At 36.6% G+C, this 23,791-nt stretch overlaps 2 protein-coding genes across 3 annotated transcripts in view; one reads left to right on the top strand and one right to left on the bottom strand.

The window, feature by feature from the left end:
* LOC150079232 (uncharacterized) overlaps window positions 1–3,311 on the top strand; it is a 62,717-nt gene extending 59,406 nt beyond the window's left edge. Inside the window, exon 6 of one of the 2 annotated variants that reach the window (XM_090382335.1) lies at window positions 2,613–3,311. In XM_090382335.1, the coding sequence (XP_090238461.1) occupies window positions 2,613–3,062 (450 nt within the window). In that variant the 3' untranslated portion in view covers window positions 3,063–3,311. The remainder of the gene's footprint in view (window positions 1–2,612) is intronic. The other variant, XM_090382336.1, reaches the window with a different exon arrangement.
* An 11,738-nt stretch (window positions 3,312–15,049) lies between these two features.
* The window catches only part of LOC150079231 (uncharacterized), a 31,550-nt gene continuing 22,808 nt past the window's right edge, over window positions 15,050–23,791 (bottom strand). Inside the window, exon 3 of the mRNA XM_090382531.1 lies at window positions 15,050–15,746. Within this exon, the coding sequence (XP_090238657.1) occupies window positions 15,133–15,746 (614 nt within the window). The 3' untranslated portion in view covers window positions 15,050–15,132. The remainder of the gene's footprint in view (window positions 15,747–23,791) is intronic.

The following is a 23,791-nucleotide window of genomic DNA, read 5'->3' as shown; positions in this document are numbered from 1 at the left end:
TTTGCATTTGCAAATATTAAATTTCAGTTACCACATCTCAGCTCATCTGCCCAATTTGTTTAGATGTTATAGTAGTTGTTATAGTAGCATATCTAATTAACCATCATGCCAACCTTTTCTATAATCTTAGACATGATTAATAAATATTGCAAAAAGTGGGCTCAGCACCAAACCCTAGGACTCCACTAATAACATTTTAGTCCAGGAAGAGAAGTGCTGATTCAGTTTTCTTACTCAACTATCCCTTTATCCATGGCAGTGACTTGCTCCTAAAGCCACACTGTTCCAATTTGTATAGCAATCTTTGTGGAATGGTATCAAATGCTTTAATGAAATGTAAATGTCTACTTCTGCATCCAGTTCCTTTGTCACTTATGATATATAGTCAGAATGGCCAGACAAGATTTCTCCTTTACACTAGAATGGCCATCTAGCAAAAATACATGAAACAATCTTTGTTAATTTTGGTTGCTAGGCATAAAATACATTTATTATAAGCATTGATATAAAGGAACTGGCAAAGTAAATAGTATTGTGCTCATGGTAATGCACAAGTGATATTTCTGATATCAAATTTGGAGTTTTTTTTGGGAAATAAACTGAAGTTTAAAAATTGTCAATAAACAATCTTGTTTCAACAGTTCCTATACACTTTCTGCATACATACTACTTGGACATTTCTGTAGTTTTCTTTCATTGATGGCTGAGAATTAATACTGCCATTTTGACATGGCTGCTATTGTTACTGATTTGATCTGATGCTTTCTATGAATCTATTTTTTGTTCAGATAGTTTAATATAAAATCTCAATTTTCCCTGTCACTTTATAAATTCAAACTTGCTTACTGCAAGATCAAATATATTATAAAAGATGTAAACCAGCCATTTACATGAACCTGCTTTTGTTCAGCATTTTTTTAGCCATTTGGTCTAAAACAAAAACTGCACTTGTGTTTTATTGTAATATAATATTGTCAGGCTTCTTTGTACCATTACTTATTGCAACACTTTTTTGATGTGTAGTCAAGATTGACACTCTTATTTGCTTTGGATAATTCACCTGCATGATAAAGTTTGAAAACAAGTATAATTCATCCTTTATGGATGTTGCAACTTCTCTGGGCAAAATTTACAGTTCCCACTATAGTAGGTTTTGAGTAATTTCTTTGCTGATTCAAAATTGTTAAAGAAATTATCAGCAGTTATATTTCTACCTCAATTCAAAAATAGTTCCATTAGTTTTAAGACCACATTATCAGAAAGTGGTTGATAGCTAGGTATATATATGATCTTCCCCAAATAGTGAAAGCCATTATCAAGATATTTTGAAGGTGTCAGCTGCCAATCAAAACTTTATACAAGTTGATCAGTTTTTTGGCCATATACTAGGTGAATTGGCATTTAGCTTTACTAATAGTAATGGCAAATCTTTCAAGAAAGCAAGCTTATATTAGCATCAGCCAAAATAATAAAAAAACTAGTTCACCCATCTGTACCCACCTAGAATGTCTAGTTCCTTGAATTTATTCAACCCATCCACTTCTACAACAACAGATGGAAGCCTGTTCCAAAATGTAGCAGGGAGGTGATTATCCCATTATACAAGGCAATGGTCAGGCCACACCTATAGTACTGTGTACAGGTCTGGAGGCCTCATTTTAGGAAGGATGTAGATTTGCTAGAAGTACAAAGGGCAACAAGGTTGGAGGGAACAAAGGAGTGCTCTTACCAAGAAAACCTAAGTTCTGCAAATTGCAGTGCCTGGAGAGTAGGCACCTGTGAGGTAATCTGATTGAGGTGTATAAGGCCTTGCATGGGTTGAGCAAGCTGAATGCTGATGGGATTCTTTCTCTTGCTCAGATTAAGAACCTGAGGGGGACATTTAAATTGAGGCAAGACAGTTGTAGAATAGATGTGTGGAAATTTGCCTTTAACCAGTGGGGTAGTTGATTGTTGGAACAGACTTCCATCTTTTGTTGTGGAAGTTGATAGCCTAAATAAATTTAAGGCTGAGCTGGACAAGCATTTGGAACAAATGGAAGGGTGAAATAGGGTTTTTCTTTTGGCTGATGCTGCATAAGCTTGCTTTCTTGCATCATATGCTAATACATAGATGTGGCCTGCAGAGCTAGGAAACTATTCCTTTGGATAGGGGAAATGATTTGAAGTGTAAAAGGCTGAGGGATTAGTAAAATAAATGAGAAGGAATATTCTCCTGGAAAGAATATTCAGACATTGGTGAGTGAGAAGAACCACTAATAAAGCTTGTCATAAGCTACAACTTGCAAAGGTTAACTTCTGGCTGAGTGTGGAACATGGGAATAAGTTGTCTGCAAGGATGCCTGAGGGAGAAAATGATAAAATTCAAGGAATTGGGATTAGCACTTGATGAGAATGAGTTTTGTCAGATAAATTAGTTTTCTTTCTTGCATTATTATACCACTTATTAAATTTTTTTAGTACTATATAACCTTCAGTTTAAAATTAAGTGGAAAAGGCTTCAGTTCTTTGAGATCATGCTTAAGTTAATGGAATAAATAGGTATGCAAAATATAAATTCACATCAGTAATACACAAGATTCCCAATTGACTTTAATTCTTTTTTCTTTCAGAAACAAGAAAACGTAGAGCCCAAGCAAGAACAAAAGCATAAGCAAAAATCGAAACAAGAAAACGTAGAGCCCAAGCAAGAACAAAAGCATAAGCAAAAATCGAAACAAGAAAACGTAGAGCACAAGCAAGAACAAAAGCATAAGCAAAAATCGAAACAAGAAAACGTAGAGCACAAGCAAGAACAAAAGCATAAGCAAAAATCGAAACAAGAAAATGTAGAGCACAAGCAAGAACAAAAGCATAAGCAAAAATCGAAACAAGAAAACGTAGAGCACAAGCAAGAACAAAAGCATAAGCAAAAATCGAAACAAGAAAACGTAGAGCACAAGCAAGAACAAGTTTGCAGTAAAGATCAAGGCTGTCCTCAGAATACTCCCCAACCAGTGGAAGATGGTAATATAGATGAAAAGCCTATGAATGTAAAATCTGAAGAAATCACAACTGAATAATTGGAAAAATATTTCCCATGTATATAACAGTTTAATAAAGCATTAATGGTTAACTTGTAATACAATCTTTATCAATATTGTAAACTCAAATTGTATTTGAGATAGGTAAAAAGTTAATTACTAGTGAATCATAACTTATTTCACTGAAGAAACCAGTATCCTTTTTTTGTTAAACTGCCACACTACTTATAGAATTGACTCCCAGTTTTATTAGTTCATTTATAAAACACCACAAAGTTCTGTTAACCCCTTCCAGGAACACTTTTTTTCCCCTCTGAAAATGTGGCATAACTTTTTTTTTTTACAGATTAAAAGTATGCATCATGAATACTCACTATAGTTTTATTTATTAATATTTTTGTAGAAAATATAGGAGTAATTAACCCATTTTGTGACTACCTGAGTTAACTAGTGTATGTAAGTGTGCAAATAATTTTTAATAAATTAGCACTTGAGCTAAAAGAAAGGCAGTCTTTATTATATAAATAAATTTAAAATCAAGTGGAATGCATAAGCAGTAATCCTAAACTACATTCTGACACACACCTGCCACAAGTGGACAGGCAAAGTGTTGCTTACAGGTGGCACTTCAAGAGGGTGCTGAAATATTTTTCAATATTGTTTTTGTGAATTATTTTCATGGGTTCAATATTCTGCATTTAGGACAATTTTGCTTACTGGCAGTACAGGAACAAGTGCTACTGTTCTGACACTGCTTTACAATATAAGTAAAACAAAAGCCAGTTGTTTACTGCCAGGTGTGAGAACTCTATTTACCTGCCTAATGCAAAATTAGCCAGAGAAAATAAATTTAAATCCTAAATTTAGAGGTATTATTGTATCCCAAGATATTTCATGTAGTTCCAAACATTTAAAACTAAAAATGAGATCTCAGGATAATCCATGAAGGGGTTAAACTATTTAATCTTAATCCTTTTTTTCCTAAAGGTTAGAATGTAACATCTAGAAATGACAATCTATACTAAATTGCTATCCCTGCTACTGATGCTAGCTGTGGATCAGTAACATCAATAATCAAGCAGAAAGTGCTAAAATATTATTGGCAAATGTGAGGAACCAAAACAGTCAGCATTAAATTATTTACAACTTATTTGCTCATTCCTTCCCATAATTGCCCAAGATAGATATCTTAACCGGCTTATATTTGAACTGCAAGCTCATTTTCTGGTTTTTCTAATAACTTTTGACCTGGGATTGAAACATGTTGGATTGAGAATCTAGTGGAAAAGCAGAAACATTTTTTGCTTTCTCACAATGACTGAATTTAGTAGCCTCTGGTGACTGTTGCTTGACAACTTTCTAGTGTTTCTGTCAAATTGGAAGAAAATTATAAAGGTAAGTTGGCTCCCCCTACAAGTGGATTTGCATTCAGGAAGGAGTGAATATGTTAATCCAAACTGTTTTGAACAGGCTAAGAGTATAAAAATTATGCAAATGTCAAGCATGCTAATCTTTTGCTAAAGTTGTCTGCAACTTCTGGCTGGCTTTACACCTGCTTCTGTTACAACCTGACAGTTCTGTATCCTCATCTAAAGAATGCCAACTTACTGATATTCTACTTTTCTAACTCTTGTATCAATGAACTTGGTAAACTACCTACAATATCCAGTACTAGTCTCCTGCAGCCTTCTTTAAAGAATGTTTAGAATTCTGAACTGTCACCAAGAAAACAGTCCTAATGACATCTCTCCTTTTTCTGAGACCCATTTCCCTTTATTCTTGGAAATTAGCTTATATCCAGCTAGTTCCTAAAAGGGTGACATAACCTGTCTAATTATCATTGTTGCACTTCCTCTACTCCTAAAGATTGGGAGATGGCTCAATAACTGAGCTATCTCTATTTGATCAGTGATTTCCAATAGATTGTCAATCCACTAATGATATATTGGCTTATGTTACTTCATCAGCCATTTTAATCCACTGCAGGATGGACTCTCCAGTTTGTTTTGTGCAATGGCTGTCCATTTACTACCTACAAACTCATGAATTTCATTGTCTTCCAGGTTTTCTTTTAGCTCCTGTTGGGTAACATTCTGTTGTTTTCTTAGTCCATCTGTTGTCTTTGAGCTGTGTGTACTGCACAAAACCATTTTAGTTTAGTTTTGATGAGAATGTCCTTTACTTGAGTTTGCTGCCTAATCAGTATTTCTCTTATCTAACAGTGATTCCCAATATAATTCATTCCATTTGCTGTAGTTCTCAGCTCTTCCATTCTTTCGATGAGTGCCCAAGTTTGACTTCTGTAAGTCATGGTGGGAGTATATATTGGTTCATTATTTTAAGTTTGTTTCAGACAAATTTGGATATTGCTCTTCAGTATATGACTTTCCCCAAATGCTATCCATCCAAAATTTATTCTTCTCTTGTCTTCCGGCCATTTATCATTCTTACAGTTAATGACTTGTCCCAGATAAGTATGACTACCTTTTCAATTACTGCTCCTACAATCATTATCCCTTTCTATAGCATACTTGTTCATCATTACTTTTGTTTTAGCCATATTCACCTTTATTCCAAAATCCTTACTCTGCATAACTGACCCCCTATAATTCTTTGGGATTATGGCTTATGACCAAATGTCATCTGTAAATGGTTTAGGTACTCTCCATTCACATTCTGAAACCAGATTCTCCATCCTTTCTGAGACCAGTCTAATCTTCTGACAATTAAGGGCAGCAGTAAACAACTTAGGAGATAGTCTCCTTGTCAAACTCCTTTCTCACTTTTATATTTGCTACTGTCTTTGTCTAGTCTAATAAAGGAGCATTCTGATTTTCTTCAAAATCATAATATAGGGTATCTATGCCTTGTCTTTCCAGTGCCTAAAACATTGCATTATGCTGTATGGAGTCAAGTGCCCTTTCATAATCTGGCAATGCCAGGCATAATGGTGTTTTATATTCATTAGCTTTCTCCATTAGCTGTTGATATGTGGAGGTGATCCATAGTTGAGAATCTTGTCCTAAAGCCAGCTTGCCCTTTTGGTTGATTCCCAAGTATTCTTTCTAATCTGTTAGTAATGACCCTTGTGAACAACTTGTAGATGTGGGATAAGCTAATTGGTCTATAATTCCCAATTTCTGATTAATCTTTCTTATGCAGAAAAACTGATTGCATTATTCCACTACTTAGGCATCACACCTTTTCTAATGTAATTTGTGAAGTCTTGCTAGTTTGTCATGTCTCTTCCTCCCAATTTTAACAACTCTATAGTAACTGATCTTCCCCCAAGACTTTCTAATTTCATTTTCAAAGCATGTTCTTCCTGATGAGGTAGAACATGCATGTTCTACCTCATCAGGAAGGATATCGGGTATGTCTAATTTTCAACCCATCTTTTCCACTGCTGGCATCATTCCCTCACTCCTTGTATAATTCTCTATAGTAGTCACTTGTCTTTGGTTCATGACAAGAGTTTCTTGACTAATTTTTTCTTCTTTGGATTTATTTTTACCTATAGGTTTCTTGGGCTTTACAACTTTTCAGAAAGTTGTAATATTCTTTGTCCTGAGCAGTCTGCAGAAGCTCAGACTTGTTAAGTTCCAGTACATGTGCAGAAATTTGTCTTTAGCCAGCTGCTGGTTAATTGCTGGAACAAACTTCCATCTGTTGTAGAAGTTGATAGGTTAAATTTAAGGAGGAACTGGACAAACATTTAGAGGAAATTGTTTTGCAAAATTTTTTTTTTTGGCTGATGGTGCATAAGCATATACAGTCCATTCCGGTTAATTGGGACACATCGGGACTAGTGGATTTTGGCCCGATTAAGCAGCTGCCCCAATTATCCGAAGTTTCTCGTAAATAGTTAAAAATACAATGTACTCCCCCCCCTTTACAATTGGTTCACTGTCCAATCAAATCACGTTATGATGTAGTCACCATTGTAAAGTACTGTTCACTATACGATGTATAATAAGCGCCAGTCATTGTGATCATGTTTGTGAATTGAATTTTAATTCTATTAAACAGCGATTCTAATTAGCAAAAATAGGAGGAATATTATCCAGAGGCTATAGTAAAGATATATTAAGTACAAATTTACCCTTTATTACCTTACCAATTAAAAAATTAAATGATATGTGAAATTCAGAAGAATATACGATATAATCGGAAGAATTAATACGTACTGTAATATGTACATACTAATTAAACTAGTTGACATTTCTGTTCACTGTCATTTGTGGGTGGGGGTTAAATTTTAAAACAGTAAAAAGATAAGCAATCAATAACAAAGAACACGGCACACACAAATTGCAAGTAACACGATACACGCAAGTGAGAACGGAGTAACAAATTACGAAGCTTTAAAAATAGGAATGAAGAGAAGATTATGAAAATTATTTTTTTATATGATTGAAGATTTCATGGAAGTGTAAACACATTTTACCATAATAACCCACAGAATTTCAGCTGTCGGTATTATCGCAAATTCAATAAGATAGTTTACTATCAGTTTATGACAGATTTCACTAACATAAAAGCCCAATAAACAGGTGACTGCTAATTGTTTTATGGTTGTGACCTCCAGAAATCCGACCGAACTACGTGGTACGGTCGAAGACAATCGTAGACGAATCTAGAAAATCGAAGACGGTCGAAGGTAATCTCCAGTGCTGTAGTCTCCTGCCCTGATTAAACGGCATTTTTCCCAATTAAGCGAAGTAAACCCTGGCTATTTTCTCGATTGGTTTCTGTTTTTTAAGATTTGCCCCAATTAACCGGTGGCCCAAATAACCGGAATCCACTGTACTTGCTTTCTTGCATCATATACTACTATTACATACTGCTTTTTCTCCTCTTTTGTTATCTCAAAGACTATTATTTACTTGTCAGTTTTCCTTTTCTTACATCTATATCAAGTGTGCATCTTACCATTCTGTGTTTTTTTTTTTTAGGAGCATTAGCAACTAAGGCCATATTGCTCCAGGAATATGCGGTGGTCATTTCCTAACCTTTCCGCATCCACCGTATTTGGTGGTGATGGCTCGAACCCCGGTCTAATCAAGAAGCGTGTGCTACGCACTGCTGTTCCTTCCCACCTGGCTACGGAGGTGCCTTTACCATTCTGTGATCACTTCCAACATTTATGTTGTTCAGGATGATAACATCATTCACGATATATCTTCTGTTAGTGAGGATGAAGTAGATTTCATTAGTTAATCCATTTGGGCTCTTCCATGTTCTGTTCACCCTTTTTCTTAATAAAGTGTTGATTACTGACATTTCTCAATTCTGCAAATTCCAGTCTTTCACCTCTCCTTTCTTTTGCCAATTCCAAAATTTCCAATAGTTCCCCTTTCTGCATTGTTTTCTCTTTCCAACCTTAGCAGTGAAGTCCCCCAATAATGATAGTGATGTGGGTTTTCTATTTATCTAGAAGACTCAATTTTGGTGTAGGTTTCAACCTCTTAATAATGGCTCTGTTGGTGCATAAATCATTAACCTTTAGTTGGTACCTCTTAAATCCTGAGTAGTGGTCTTAACACCCTTGGAGATGTACTTTTGAAATCCAAAATTTTTTTTTATCTTTATGGATCAGAAAGCCAACTACACCTTTGTGCCTTTCACTGTTTCCATTGGTGTACAGCAGATTTTCACTTGATAAACTTAAGTGATTCATTTCTTGTTTCAGCCAAACAGATATTCCAATTCACATTTTCAAATTCCTTTTCCAGCTCTAGTATCCTGTCTTCACCAATGAGCAATGTTATGTTGTAACAGGCCAATTTCAGTTTCTGTACATGGCAGTCTGGTCATACCCAGAGATTCTTAGCACCCTCTGCTTCCACTCTGATCCTCTTGCTGCCATAAGAGGGGGAGAGTGAAAGCTGCTGAGGGCCATTTGTTTTGTCATGTGCTGGAGGGTTTGGTCTTTTCCTCTTCAAGTTGACCAGGCAGCTTGAAGAGAACCACTACACGTTCATTGTCACAAGTGATGTAACAGGGCTTGCCATCGAAGTGTGCACGAGTGCATTTTAGAGAGGCAGGCCGACCGGACTTATATCTTCTGAAATAAAGATATTGGATCCATGTGTTTTGGACTGATAGCACAATGCCTGTTCCCCTCTAAGACGGCTGCAGAAGCTCAGACTTATGTTCCAGTACATAGATGTGCAGAAATTTGCCTTTAGCCAATGGGGTGGTTAATTGCTGGAACAAAATTCCATCTGTCATAGAAGTCGATAGGTTAAATCAAATTTTCCCAACTTTTTGGAAAAGATGAAAAAGTAGTTGCTCTTGACCTTCCCAAGGCTTTAATTCTCTTAAGGTCTTAACAAGCTCACCTCATGGATTGCTTACTATTTTTTGCAATTTGGTATCCAGTTTTTTGTTTACTGTAAGTAAGATTAGATAGCTTCTAACTTGAACTAGTGCTTGTGTTCCCCAAGTTCAGTTCAAACCCTCTTCTTATTACTAGCTACAAATCCTATCCATAGTTTTGGTGATGATAGCACACTACATTCCAGTTTGAGAAACCTCTTTGCACAAATACTCATCATCAATTCCTTACATACCAGTTTCCAAGTAATGCACCAAAGAAACTTATCTTTAATCCTTCTAAAATTTAGCCCTTTTTTCTTACAAAAAATCTAGTGCTATGTTCATATTGATCTTTCTAGACAAAATAACATTTCTATTAGAATTCATTCTTGAATTCTAATCTCGTGGCATAAGTACATCAAATATTACTTCCTTTGCATCTAAACTTTTTTTTTTCCCTCATCAGTTTTTTAAAAATATATTTGTACAAATCTTGAATCCATCCTACCAGTGATTCCACATCTGGAATCAATGGTAAGATGGATTAGGGACTCATCTCTCAGTTTCTGTCTCAAATATTCAGTATCCTTTTCTATAGATACTTTTATGGCTACTGTTCTGGATTGACATCTAGATCAGCATCCATTCATGGTCCAACTCCATACTCACAAGCAACTTCCTCTTCTTTTATTTCTGGTTTCAAGAGCAACCTTTATTTTCCAAAATTACACTGACTTAAATTTAAGTCTAATGTTAACAAGTATCTTCTCAGCCTATGTATAATAGCAGGTACTATAGGTTCTAATATCTTTGTTTGGAGTTTTCAAAAGAAAAAATTGTTTAATCCTTAATATATTCAAATAGTCTTTCTGCAATGCTAGGTGGAAGTTATTCCAGCAATCAGTTACTCTGGCTGAAGGTAAATTTCCACAATGTATTTTGTACCCTTTTCAATGTAAATTTGTTTCCCTGGACATCATTTCAAGATGGGTAGAGAGGATGCCAACATAGTTTGCTTAACTCTCTTATAGCTTTAAACACTTCAAATAGGTCACCATGCAGCTGACTAGTTTCTAGATGTAGCAGTTTATAGAACTGCAGTCTTTATTGGTAGGAATATTGTTTAGTCCCCAAAATCCTGTTGCACTTTCTCCACTCTCAAATAGTTGCTTTGTAAACAAGTTTTATCCTTTGCATCCAGTTCCTTCATGACCTTTAGTAGTTAATCTAGATGACAGACACTATTTACCTTTGGCAAATCCATTCTGTGATCGTCAAAAGAAATTGTCCAGATAGATAATCTTGTCTATCTGTGATTGTCCAGATAGATAACCTTGCATTTAACTACTAGCTCCATTATTTTTCTTGGTGAAGTCAAATTTCTGGGTCTGTAGTTACCACATGGTAACTACAGACCCAGAATGGAGGAATTAACAAAACTAAGACAATTTAATGAAGAATAATATTCTGATTAATTTTATTAGGTTCCATATAAACACAGCCATCCAAGCCTATATAAACAGACATCACACAGCATCAACCCAAATAGGCTCACAGAGCAACTATTTGGGCCCTATTAAACCCCCAGGTTTATTTTGCTCAGACAAGGCTTGTCTGTCTGCAACCTGGATGTCCAAATTCAAAACCCCCCAAAAAGATAATATAGTTAACAGCTTCTGACCCTGACTATCCCATAGAAAATTAAACTAGATATAATACATCACACAGCCTACAGATGACAATCAAAATAAATTCCTTGGCACCATAAGGATATCACCACAGTGGGAAAATGTAAATATGTATATAGTTAGCCTGCTGGGCATAAGTTGGCTGTTATGCTGTAGAAAGGTTATACCAGTCCTTGCCCAGCTGATAACATAGAAAATAAAAAAATTTAATGTGTTATTAAACAAGTCCCTATATGCATTTACCCCCAACCTTAGCATCTTTTACATATAATTATTTAATACCAGCAAACAATTAGATTGATTAATTAAAGTAAAATTGTTTAATGACAAACATACTAAATTAGACAAGATGGTGTGCACAACCTTCTATATAATCAATGTTGGCGGCCTTAAGACTTTTTGTACCTACTAGCGGTTACAGGTAAATGCATATAGTATTTTATATTGATGCATACCTGTTGGGCTTTGGGTCCCAATCAGTTTACTGTTAACACTAAATTTGGATTTCAGAAATTAAAAATACTTATAATCTGGTACACCTAAAACAAAGATCCAGTAAAACTTATTGGGACAGAAACAGGTATGCATGAGACATTCTTTTAATATTAGCTATCTGTGTGCTCAAAGCCCCTGAGGAAGTAATGGAGAGATGGCCATGGGAAAGAATGTAATTTTGTTCCCTAATTTTTCCTTAAATTACCTTAATTTCTCCCAACTTTACTTTATTATTTCCCCTAACCTGTTATTGTCTTGTGATAATTCTTTTAGCAATTTAAATTCTACATGTAACAATAGGCTAACCAACCACTGCTAGCACACCAATTGTTAAGCAGACAGTTGGGCCTTAATGACTGAAATGCAGCCTGCCCTAAATAAAAACCATAAATAAAATTTATGCATTATATATATGATAATATCTTCCAAAGTAATCAAATGTCAGTGTTTTGAAATTAAAGCATGCATATTTCAATACCATATACTTAGAAAATATTTTATATCTAGTGGGTAGACTGGATATATTTCTTTAACACAAAAAAAAAAAAAAAAAAACAATTGAAATCAGTTATATTATGTCAGTGTGAATTTTAGTATTCCTCTAATATGACATTCTTCTCAAGTTGCTCCATGGATGTTCCCATACAATATGCTCAATATCTTTAGTCAACTGTAAACAAGTTAAGGATAAAACATACTGCACAACAAGCCCATCTGCTGGTACTTGGCCCACTGTGGATTTTGAGTGTAATCTTTGACAGGGATAAGGACTACAAGCAGTGTTAAAAAGACCAAACAGGCACCAACCAGGTTCCCTGCAAAAGTGTGACCCTGTTGGACACAGCAAAACTATAGTTTCATATATATATTACCAGAAAAACCTGTCTGTTCATTTTAATTAAACTACTATAATTATAAACTATTTTCATAGTTTGTTATTTTGGTTTTTAGGAGCATTAGCAACTAAGGCCATATTGCTCCAGGGAGGTCATTCCCTGACCTTTCCGCATCCTCCATAGTTGGTGGTCAAGGGCTCAAACCCCGGTCTATTCAAGAAGCATGTGCTACGCACTGCTGCTCCTGCCCATGGAGGTGTCACCCTATTTTTATCATTAATATTAGATATTATTGTTACTATGTATACATCTCTTGTAAACAAGTATGCTCCTCAGCATACCTTAATATATTTTGTTATCTGCCCCCTGGCATATCTTGCCATTTGGAGATGTGTAGACTTCAGTTTGATGTATACCAAAACAACAGAATTCATGGGGTTCCTAGGCAACGTGATGCTGTCACCCCTCTCTCTAGTGGACAAACCCACTGCTTGGCAGATATACAGGTAGGTGATTCACTACCAGCGCGACAAACTTGCAGGAGGTGTAGGGGGCACAAAGACGAATCGGAATCACATAGCATTGCAGGGTCCGAAATGCCTTCATCATGTGGTAGAGGACGTTGAATGGGAGGTCGTGTGAACAGCGATCCCGCTGGAAGTCAGCATTTGCAACCCGGTTCCCGAGGCAGTAGGATGGACAAGTATTCGAACGTTGAACTGGTCAACTTGCACCTCGCGTATGGAGCTGCGAACTGTAACGAGTGCGCCGCTCTGCACTTGTACCAGGAACGTTTCACGCACAGGCGTGCTCCTCATCATATGATTTTCGCACGTGTGCACAGAAGGTTACGTGAGACTGGTTGTTTCATGAGAGGTACCATGAATTGAGAGGGAACGACGAGAACGACAGACAATGGGGAGAATGTCCTACGTCTTGCAGAAGGCAATCAGAGTACTCGAGCGATAGGCCAACGATTGGGTATTTCCCAATCCACTGTATGGAGGATACGGTCAACAAACCAAATGAGTTCATACCATCTGCAATTGGAGCCTGCGGATTATCCACTCCGGAGGACTTTTTGCTACTTGGTTTCTTCAACAGAAATGGTTCGCAAATGCTGACTTCCAGCAGGATCGCTGTTCACGCGACCTCCCGTTCAACGTCCTCTACCGCATGACGAAGGCATTTCGGACCCTGCAATGCTATGTGATTCCGGTTCGTCTTTGTACCCCCTACACCTCCTGCAAGTTTGTCGCACTGGTAGTGAATCACCCTGTATAGGTACACGGGAATTCAATGTCAGTATGGATAAACATGAGTTAACCAACTTTGAAAGAGGGATGAAGTGGATGCCCCACACATGGAGGTAGTACAGAAATTGCACTATCCCTATCTGACTCTATCAAGAGCATATTGAGAATAAGCCATTTCTGGAATAACATATCATGGACAGAGCTGTGGGCAGGAAAGGTGGTGGATGAATGTCGATGTCTGTCTGGCATTGTTTCAGCCAACCAGAGAGCAACAGTGGCACAAATCACTTCCGAGGGAGGTGCCAGAAACGTCCCCACCAAGATCATCAAGGGATCATTAGCTGCAATGGGTTATGGGAGCCACTGACCATAGGACGCTATGCCTCAACTGGGCAAAAGAACATCGGCACTGGACATTCGATGATTGGAGACTGGTCCGATGAGTCCTGTTTCCAGTTATATCAAGTGGATGGGAGAGTTATATATCTGGCAGAAACCAAACGAAGATACGCACCCGTCACGTCAACAAGGAGTTGTTCAGGCAGGTGGACGGTAGGTAATGGCCTGGGGCAAGTTCAACTGGAACACGTTGGGAATTCTGGTACATCTAGATGCATTTCTGAACAACCCAGGTTACATGTACTCTTTCAGACCATCTGCATCCCTGCATGCTCATCACGCACCCACAGAGCAATGGACTCTTCTAGCGAACCATGTTATAGCCACCACAGGGCCGTGGTGGCTATAACATGGTTCGAAGAGCATTCCACAAATTTTATCACCGTGGAATGGCCTCTCCGTTCACTGGACATGAACCTTGTGGAGCATCTTTGGGATGCTGTGGAAAGGTCCATTCGAGCTTTGGATCCTCGACCCAGGAATGCGACGGAATTATGGACAGTGGTGCAGCAAGCATGGATGGAAATACCTGTGGAATGCTTTCATGAACTAGTGGACTCAATGCCTCACCGTGTGACTGCCCTTATCTGGGCAAAAAATGAGCCTACCTGTTACTAGATAGGTATGCCATGATTTCTGTCCACTCAGTGTAAATAAATAATTCACCTTTTCTCTACATTACTGGTTATTTTTTAATTGAAGTACATCCATAAAAACTTATGGCTCTGTGTTTGTACATTGCACCATGTGTCTGCTTCTGTGTTGACTTTCTGTAGAGTTCTGGTTTCAGCTTTGATTTCTCTCACTATGCATTGCAAGTGATGTAACTAGGAAAAAATTTTATTTTAATAACAAGATTTGTTACTGAAGATTAATTTTCTCATCAAATATTGAATTAAAATGATAAAGTGCACTATTTTAAACTTTCGTGCTTGTTTTTCTAGACATACTGAATATATCTGCTTTTTGTTTAAAAATATACCTTGGCATGTCTGCTAGAATGTAATGCTGAATTCTAGCTGTGCAGTGAATCAAAACAATACAGATATTTATTTTTGCTGTAGTATTAATTCAGAATTCAACTAGATCTAAGCAACTATCTATTTCTGTAATTTTAATCATCAAACTTTGGTTTAATAAATGTCACATGGGAACGATACTTCCTAATCAAGTCTTTAATCCTCTCATGGCGTTCTTCTAGAGTTTCTATATGTGGTTTTTCTCTAATTCTACGCAGTACATCATCAACATATTTTTCTGCATCAAATGCCTCTGCCATTTTTACCTGTGCCAAGAGTTCTGCTTGAAACAACTTTTCCTTTCTGGTTTCCCTCCTGAACCTTAATTTTACTCGTAAAAAATGCATCTTTTTTCGTACTTTTCTTAACTGATGTTTTTTCATCTTTTTTCTTCGAATAATCCTAATATTGAGTGCTAATTTTTTAGCATGTGGATAAAAAGGAAATTCAGTAATTTCATTTCTTTTTACAAGTGGATCAAGCTTCTCCACTTCTAGAAAAGATAGCAGTCCATACTGATTACTGACTTTTGATTGATGAAATGGTGGTAAAGAAATGTAATTGTTATTTGCTGCTGGCAAAATTGAGGAAATATTTTTCATGCCAGAAGAAAGATACCAACAATGCACATATTCTGATAAGCAGACACTGGGAATGATATTGCTACCTGCTAGTGAATTTTCAGGGAACTGGGAGTTCATGTGATGACCTGAAATGAGAAAATTAACTACTATTAAGGAGAGCATTATTTTGTAAATAATTTGTAAGAGAATAAATCAATTTCAAAAGAGGTTCAGGTTTATGATGTACAAAAGTCATTCTGAGTTTTGCCCCACAGTTTTTTAAAAACAAATACAGTTGGACCTCTCTTTAATGAACTTCCATATAGTGAATTTTTCTATTTAGCAAATTTTTCTGATTTCCCCTTGGTCATTACATTGAAAATAGTTTCCACATAACAAAGAATTTCCATATATAACGAACTGATTGAGAGATCTGGGTACGCATTGTTTGCACCTCTGGTCTTTATGCGATAGAGCTAATGCTGTAGAAAGCAAGAATTAAGAGCCAAAATACTCCACAATACAGTGGTGCCTGTAAAACCTATACAACTGCCTCTACTGTACCGAGGAGTTGCACTGGTCAACTACTATCTATGTCCACAGTCATTGGCAAAGATTAAGGCATAACCCCCCCCCGCAGACATTGGCTCTGGTCAACCTGTTTTCTACTGTAAGCATCCTATTAGAGAATCAGGAGAGTGACTTTCCTTTATCCCGGAAATTCATCTGTTGTTTTGTAGAAACAACAGATGAATGAAACAGAAAACCTGTCTGTTTACATGGTATGTACAAGTGGTCCCTAAATCAGTTTTGTTTTAGTTGCTGTGCAAGTAACCTTGCAATGTCTAAGAGGAAATCCTTGAGCATCCACTAGTGGAAAAAGTGGAAGATCTTAATAGTGTAGGTCGGGGCATTAAAAAAAAAAAAAAAAAAAAAAAAAAACGCTTTAAAATTTGGTATCCCTGCCAGTAGTGCACCAACCATTCTGAAAAACCGTGTTTCGATTCTCAAAATGTTTGAGGAAACGGGACCCAGTTGGAAGTGTGCATAATTATGCTTCTATGGAGATGTAGGTGAAGCAGTTTAAGTGGTGAAGTTGATTTGAGACCAAAACATGTCGATATCAGGGCCATTAATAAAAGAAAAGGCTATGGAGTACACATCTTTTCTGGGCATAAAACATTCCAAGCCAGTTCTGGTTTGCTGGACAAGTTTAAAAAGCACCATGGCTTACTCGAAAAAGTTATTTCGGGTGAAAGTGGAATTGCAAATGAAGAAGGCTGTACCCATTGGAAAGAAGCAGTTTTGAAAAAAAATTATGAAAGACTACAAGCCCTCCATAATTGATGAAACAGGTCTATTTTTTAAATGTTTGCCGAACAAAACACTGACTTTTAAAGGTGATAAATGTTTAGGTCATTAAAATAGTAAGGAGAAAATTAGTCTTGATTGGTGGAAATATGGCTGGTAATGAAAAACTGAAGCTTTTGGTAATAGGCAAAAGTAAATTACACCGATGTTTCAGAGGAGTAAAGTTGTTAGAGTTGGACAACTACAACAAAAAAGCTTGGGTGATGTAAAATTTTTGAACAGTGGATTTTAAATTTCCATAGAAAAATGATGAAAAAAAAACACAGAAATATCACATTGACTGTCAACAACTGTACTGACCGCTTTCACTCGGTAATTTTGAAACTTACAAGTGCGAAGCTTGTTTTCTTCCCTTCGAATACTTTGTCTAAAATGCAGCTAATGGACAAAGGCATCGTTAAGAATTTGAAAATGCACTACAGAAGGCACATTTTGAAAAAAAATTATACCGAGAATAGAAACCAATCAACCAACCTATAGGTTTGCAGATATGCATATCAGAGTTGGTGAAAGTGTGGAGTCAAGATGTGACGGAAACAACAGTTAAGAATTGTGTCACAAAAGCAGGTTTTTGGTAAAATGGAAATTAACAGCGATCAGAGGAATGAACTACTACAAGACATTGAGTAACCTTGGGAAGAACTCCAAGCGAGAGGTTTCATAGTAGAGAAATTGTTCTTGATGTATTTTTAGGAGTTGATAATGATGTCATAATAGCTGAATATCCAAGTGACTCCAAAATTTTGGAGAGCATTCAAAGAACTAGTGACAATATTTGAAACTGTGTCGAAAATGTGCCACAAAATATATTTGAATGTTTAAACAAATGTGAACATTTTTAAAAAATAATTCTTACAAAAGTGTACTAATATATTGTGCACATCATGTAAGTAGTCATTTCTTAATATGTATGTATTAATAAATTAATTGGGTGAACAAAAGTAAAGAAAGCCAACACGAGAACCACAGGAAACTTACCAGGCAAAATCATTTCCCGCTATCACAGTTTCTCCCTGCATTCGGTAAGCAGACGGTGCGTGTTATCGGTAATGGCAGTAGAAGTCAATAACGAAGTATTGATTAGTTTTTTCTCATTATTAAATGCAGCTTATTGGAGTTCACGAGTGTAATGCCTTCGCAGCTGAAATTTACTTAGCATTAGCATTAGTAGAGGCATTTGATGCAAGAAAGCAAGCTTATGCAGCATCAGCCAAAAAAAAAAAAAAACCCACTTCCACTTCACCCCTCTGTTCGTTCAAAATACCTGTCCAGCTGAGCCTTAAACTTATTTAGGCTATCAACCTCCACCACAAGGGATGGCAGTCTGTTCCACCAACCAACCACCCGCTGGCTAAAGGCAAATTTCCGCACGTCTATCCTACATCTGTCTTTCCTCAATTTGAATTTATGCCCTCTCAGGTGATTTTTCTGAGCTAGAGGAAGAATCCCATCAGCATTGAGCATACTTAAACCATTCAAGGCTTTATACACCTCTATCAGATCACCTCGCTGGTGCCTAGTCTCCAGACACTGTAATTTGCAAAACTTAAGCCTTTCTTCGTAAGAGCACCCCTTTGTTCCATTCACTAATCTTGTTGCCCTTCTCTGTACTCGTTCCAGCAGCTCTACATCCTTCTTGAAATGAGGCCTCCAGACCTGTATACAGTACTCTAGGTGTGGCCTGACCATTGCCTTATACAATGGAATAATCACCTCCTTATCCCTGCTGGAAAAATTCCTGTATATCATTGACAATACTCCATGAGCTACTCTTGCAGCCCGTCTGCACTGCTCAGAGAACTTCATATCTGCCTGCACAATCACCCCCAAGTCCCTTTCATTCTCTACCACTGTCAGTGTAGTACCACAGAGTTGATACGTTGCTCTGGGGTTGCTTTTTCCCATGTGTAGTACTTTACATTTGTCAATGTTAAACTTCATTTGCCACCTCTCAGCCCATCTGCTCAACCTTTCCAGATCCTGTTGCAGCAGCATAGTGTCAGTAGTGTCCTTGACAGCCCTGCCAACCTTTGTATCATCTGCAAACTTGGACATTAAGCTTGATATACCATCATCAATATCATTTATAAATACAGAAAACAATAATGGACCCAACACTGAGCCCTGAGGGACTCCACTAATAACATTAGTCCACGATGAGCAGTGTCCACTGATTACCACTCTCTGTCTTCTCCCCCTCAACCACCCCTTTATCCATAGCAGCAATTTGCCTCCAATGTCACACTGCTCCAATTTGTGCAGCAGTCTTCCATGTGCAACAGTATCAAAAGCCTTTCTAAGATCCAAGTATATAATATCAAAGTTATTCCCTGCATCCAGTTCTTTTGTGACTGCATCATAGTATCAAATCAAGTTGGTCAGGCAAGACTTCCCCTTAACAAAACCATGCTGTGTCTGAGCTATAACTGAAGTCTTGTCTAAATGATCCTGCAGTGCTTCTTTAACCAGTGCCTCCATTAATTTTCCTGGAACAGAAGTTAAGCTCACAGGTCTATAATTACTTGTGTCAGCCTTTGATCCTCCTTTGTGCATTGGGGTCACATTTGCACATTTCCAGTCTATGGGTACCTCCCCTGAGTCCAAGGAAGCTCTCATAATTATGGCTAAGGGTTTGCTTACTTCCTTTGCTGCCTCCTTTAATATAACTGGATTGATCCCATCCACTCCGGGTGCCTTTCTTGTGTTTATCTTCAACAGTTTCTCCTCCACTTTACTCCCAGTTATTTCAAGATTCTGTAGCTTACTGCTAGAGTTGAATACATCTCTGGCATTCCCCTTGCTGAATAACTCCTCATGTGTGAATGTCGATGCAAAATATTCATTTAGTTTGTTAGCTACCTGAGCAGGATCATCAACAGTTGACCCATCAATATCAAGTGGACCAATCTGATTCATCCCCTTCCTTCTAGAGTTTACATAAGTAAAGAACTCTTTGCTGTTTTTCTTTGCATCCCTTGCCAAGGATTTCTCGTAATCTGCCTTCGCCTGCCTAACCTCCTTTGTAACTTGGTTGCATATCAACTTGTATCTATCATAGGCTTCTGTGTCATGTGTTAATTTGTAAGTATCCCATGCATTTTTCTTCTCTGCCATATGCCTCATTAGTTCATCTGACATCCATTTTGGCCTAAACCTTGAACAATATTTCTTAGTTGGTATGTAAAGCCTAGTAGCTTCCAAGATAAGTTCTTTGAATGCTTCCCATTTTGAATTTGCTGTTGGTAACGTCATCAGTTGGTCCCACTGTATAGAATTTAAATACTGTCTCAGTCCATCGTAGTCGCCTTTATGGAAGCAATAACCCTTCCCTTTACCCCTAATGGTAGTTACCTCTTTCAGTAAATCCCACGTCAGCACACTGTGATCACTGCCACCTAGTGGTTCATTTATCTGCAAATTCTTAATGCATGAAGAATCACTGCTGATAATCAAATCAAGAGTATTACTCCCTCTAGTTGCCTCCCGAACATGCTGATGTAGAAAACAATCATCCAATAAATCCACAAAAGCCCTGCTAGTGTGTGAGTAACCAGCCCCCAAATTCCAGTCAATATCTGGGAAATTAAAATCTCCCATTATAAGACTCTCTGATTTACTGGCCCACTCTATTTCCCTGTACAGTTCCTTATTATACTCATCAGAGTCATTAGGCCTATAGCACACTCCTACTCTCAATTTTGATCTCCCAATGCTTATGTCACACCAAACTGACTCAACACTGCACTGTCCAGCGATGTCGACTGGCTTCACTTCCTTGGTTTTTATGTGTTTCTTAACTAATAGCATAACCCCTCCCCCCTTCCTATCCTGTCTATCCTTTCTGTAGACGTTGTACTCCCCAAATTGCATTTCTGCATCCCTTATATCTGTGTGACACCACGTCTCTGATATCCCAACAATATCTGCCTTTGATGTTTTGAGCAATACCTCAAATTCATCAAATTTATTTACTAAACTCCTAGCATTGGTGTACACGCAAGTATACCTGCACCTGTTTCTATTCTTAGCTACTTACGGGTACATCCTCCAGACTGCCTCAGTCTTGTTGTGTTTAACCCCCTTCCCCATGTTTTAACTCAATAGCAAAACTACTACTACTGCCACTACTGATAACAAGCACTATCTGTAGAAGTCATTTTTATATCAGGTTAAAACAGCAGGAAGGGGGGATAAACACCCTAAGACTGAGGCAGCCTGGAGAGTGTATGCGTAAGTAAATTTCAGCCGAGAAGGCATTACACTCATGAACTCCAATATTCTGCTTTTAATAATGAGAAAAAACTAATCAATACATTGTTATCGACTTCTACTGCCACTATCGATAACACACACCATCTGTTTACCAAGAATGCAGGGAGAAACTGCGGTAGCGGGAAATGATTTTGCCCAGTAAGTTTTCTCAAAGTTTCATGTAGTGGCTTTCTTTATCTTAGCCATTAATTGTTTTAAAATGTTAGAAAATTTATCCATTCCCACTTTCTGATTTATTTTACATTTTTTTTTACTATATTTCTGAATGTTGAATTACAGTATTTTTCATTGTCAAAAAGGTCATATTCTTTATAATGAAATTTTTGTTTAACACATTTTTTCAAGAGAACTATCGATTTCGTTATATAGAGGTCCGACTGTATTTAATTTACAAAGCTAATTTTCGAAAATTTGCTTACAGTACTTAATTTTTTCCCTTTGGTACTATAAAATTTCAAACAAGTCTGAAAAATGCAGTGAAGTAAGTTATAAACAAAAATGATAATTTTTAACAACAGAGAAGTGCAGAAGAGTCACAAACATCTGTAAGGATGACATTATCAATAACAGCTGAAAGAAAAGTGTGGGAGACAAAACTTTATAAGTGATCCTTATAAAGAGAGAACTATTGGGGGGGGGGTATCGCAAGTTTTTGTTATAGCCAAATTTTAGGAGGTTAAAAAAATATATAACTGAAGAAAATACAAATTGAGAAAATCTGTTGCATATTCACTTTCAATCTCCAACCATTATTATAACTGCATACTGCAATCACACAAGAGCATAATGTAATACTATTAATGAAGTGTCTTGCACATGAATGCTACACGTGTGTTTCTGCACAGATTCAGCACTTTACAATTATTTCCTCTTTCCTGGAACATTGTCACGGAGTAAAGCATCTCTAATTTTATCCTTAAGGACAAGAAACAAGATGCATGTTCGCACTGTTTCTGAGTAATTATTGCACTATCCAACGTGATTTCTAGAGTTTCTCATTTTTGCCATTGTACGAAATGCTTGACAACAAAATGTGAGTTGACTGAATAATATTCAGTAATCTACATATTAATGCTATATTAATTCTTGTAATTAAACTAAAATTTACTCCTAAATGTTTTGAGAAGTTTATTCTCCATTTTAAAAGTTTAATAGGCAAACTACAGTTCAATTTACTGTAATTATCAAGTAACTGAAGGTAGCCAAGAAACAAAACAATTAAAGAGAAAAATAAATTTTGTTTTAAAATAAATTATTTTTTTAAACATTAAATGTCAAAGATAATTTTTATACCTTACATGCATTTCTGACCAACTGTTATGTTCCAAAAATGTTACTTAGTGTCAGTAAATAAGTTAGTATACTTGCCAAATATACTAGCTTATTTACTAATATATTATTATTCTATTTATTCAAAGTAGAATAATTTTAACCATTACTTTTTTGCTAAAGTTGAAGCCAAATGTAATTAAGTATACAGCTTGTTAAACTTAATAATCAAAACCCTTGCCAGTGTGAACTGTTAATCCCAAGCTTGGAAGTTTAATTAGTTCACTGTAAGAAATACTTTTGACATGTAGCTTTGTCTGGTCAGTTTATTTAAATATCTTCCACTCTAATGTTCACAGTGAAATACAGCATTTTAAACCTGTGGTAAATTGTAAACTTCGGTTGGACACAATTTCAAGAAGCATGTGCAAGTCAATAAATTTTTGCAATACTTTCAATTCTGTTTGATTCACTCTGCTAAAGAACAAATTTTACTGTTATCATACCATGAATATGTACATTAATTTTAATATATCTGAATGGATTTCATTGTTGCTTGGCTTAGCTGAATGAAAACGTCTCTCACTAAAGAGTATGTAATGTGAGATATACAGAAAATGGAGACTTGTAAAATAATAAGAGAAGCATATCTCAATATAATATGTAGAACACTTCCGTATGATACTCTCCAGCAATTAAAACGAAAAAATTGAAAATCTTACATAATGCTAAAAAATAATTAAAAATCTTACATAACAGTAAAAATAATTAAAAATCAATTGAACACACAATTTAAAATTTAAATAGATTAATTAAATGAAATTTAACAAAAAAAATGCAAAACGGTTTTCCTTCCTGAAGCTGACAACGCTTTTTGACCGTATGTCGTGAACACAGGAACGAAAATTACCGAATAGGAGTGAGCATGACCGCCAAAAAAGCCCACGAATCAGAGATTATAAATGGCCGGTGAACATTAACAGAATTCTCATGTAATTTAATCTTGACAGTTTCTGCAATTAATAGTCTGGTACAATTACGTTTGACACTATGTATTTTGGCCTCGTTAAATAAAAAAGGTTAAAAAAGTATGTTTTTCATTTAACAGCGTGAATGGCTAATTCTGATGCTGTTGAACAAGAAGCACGAACTGAGATAGCGTGCTGATTAACACGAAAATTCAGAGGAAAACGCGTAGAACCTTGGTACGACGAAAGGACCGAGCGATTTTTCAGTATAGTATGTAGTTTCCGTATTGGCATGGCTACAATTTTAAATT

The sequence above is a fragment of the Mastigoproctus giganteus genome, chromosome 10 (assembly GCF_048544385.1).
Source record: "Mastigoproctus giganteus isolate SK-2022 chromosome 10, ASM4854438v1, whole genome shotgun sequence".
In the NCBI taxonomy this organism is placed as follows: domain Eukaryota; kingdom Metazoa; phylum Arthropoda; class Arachnida; order Uropygi; family Thelyphonidae; genus Mastigoproctus; species Mastigoproctus giganteus.
This window is presented reverse-complemented; position numbering and strand designations above follow the sequence as displayed.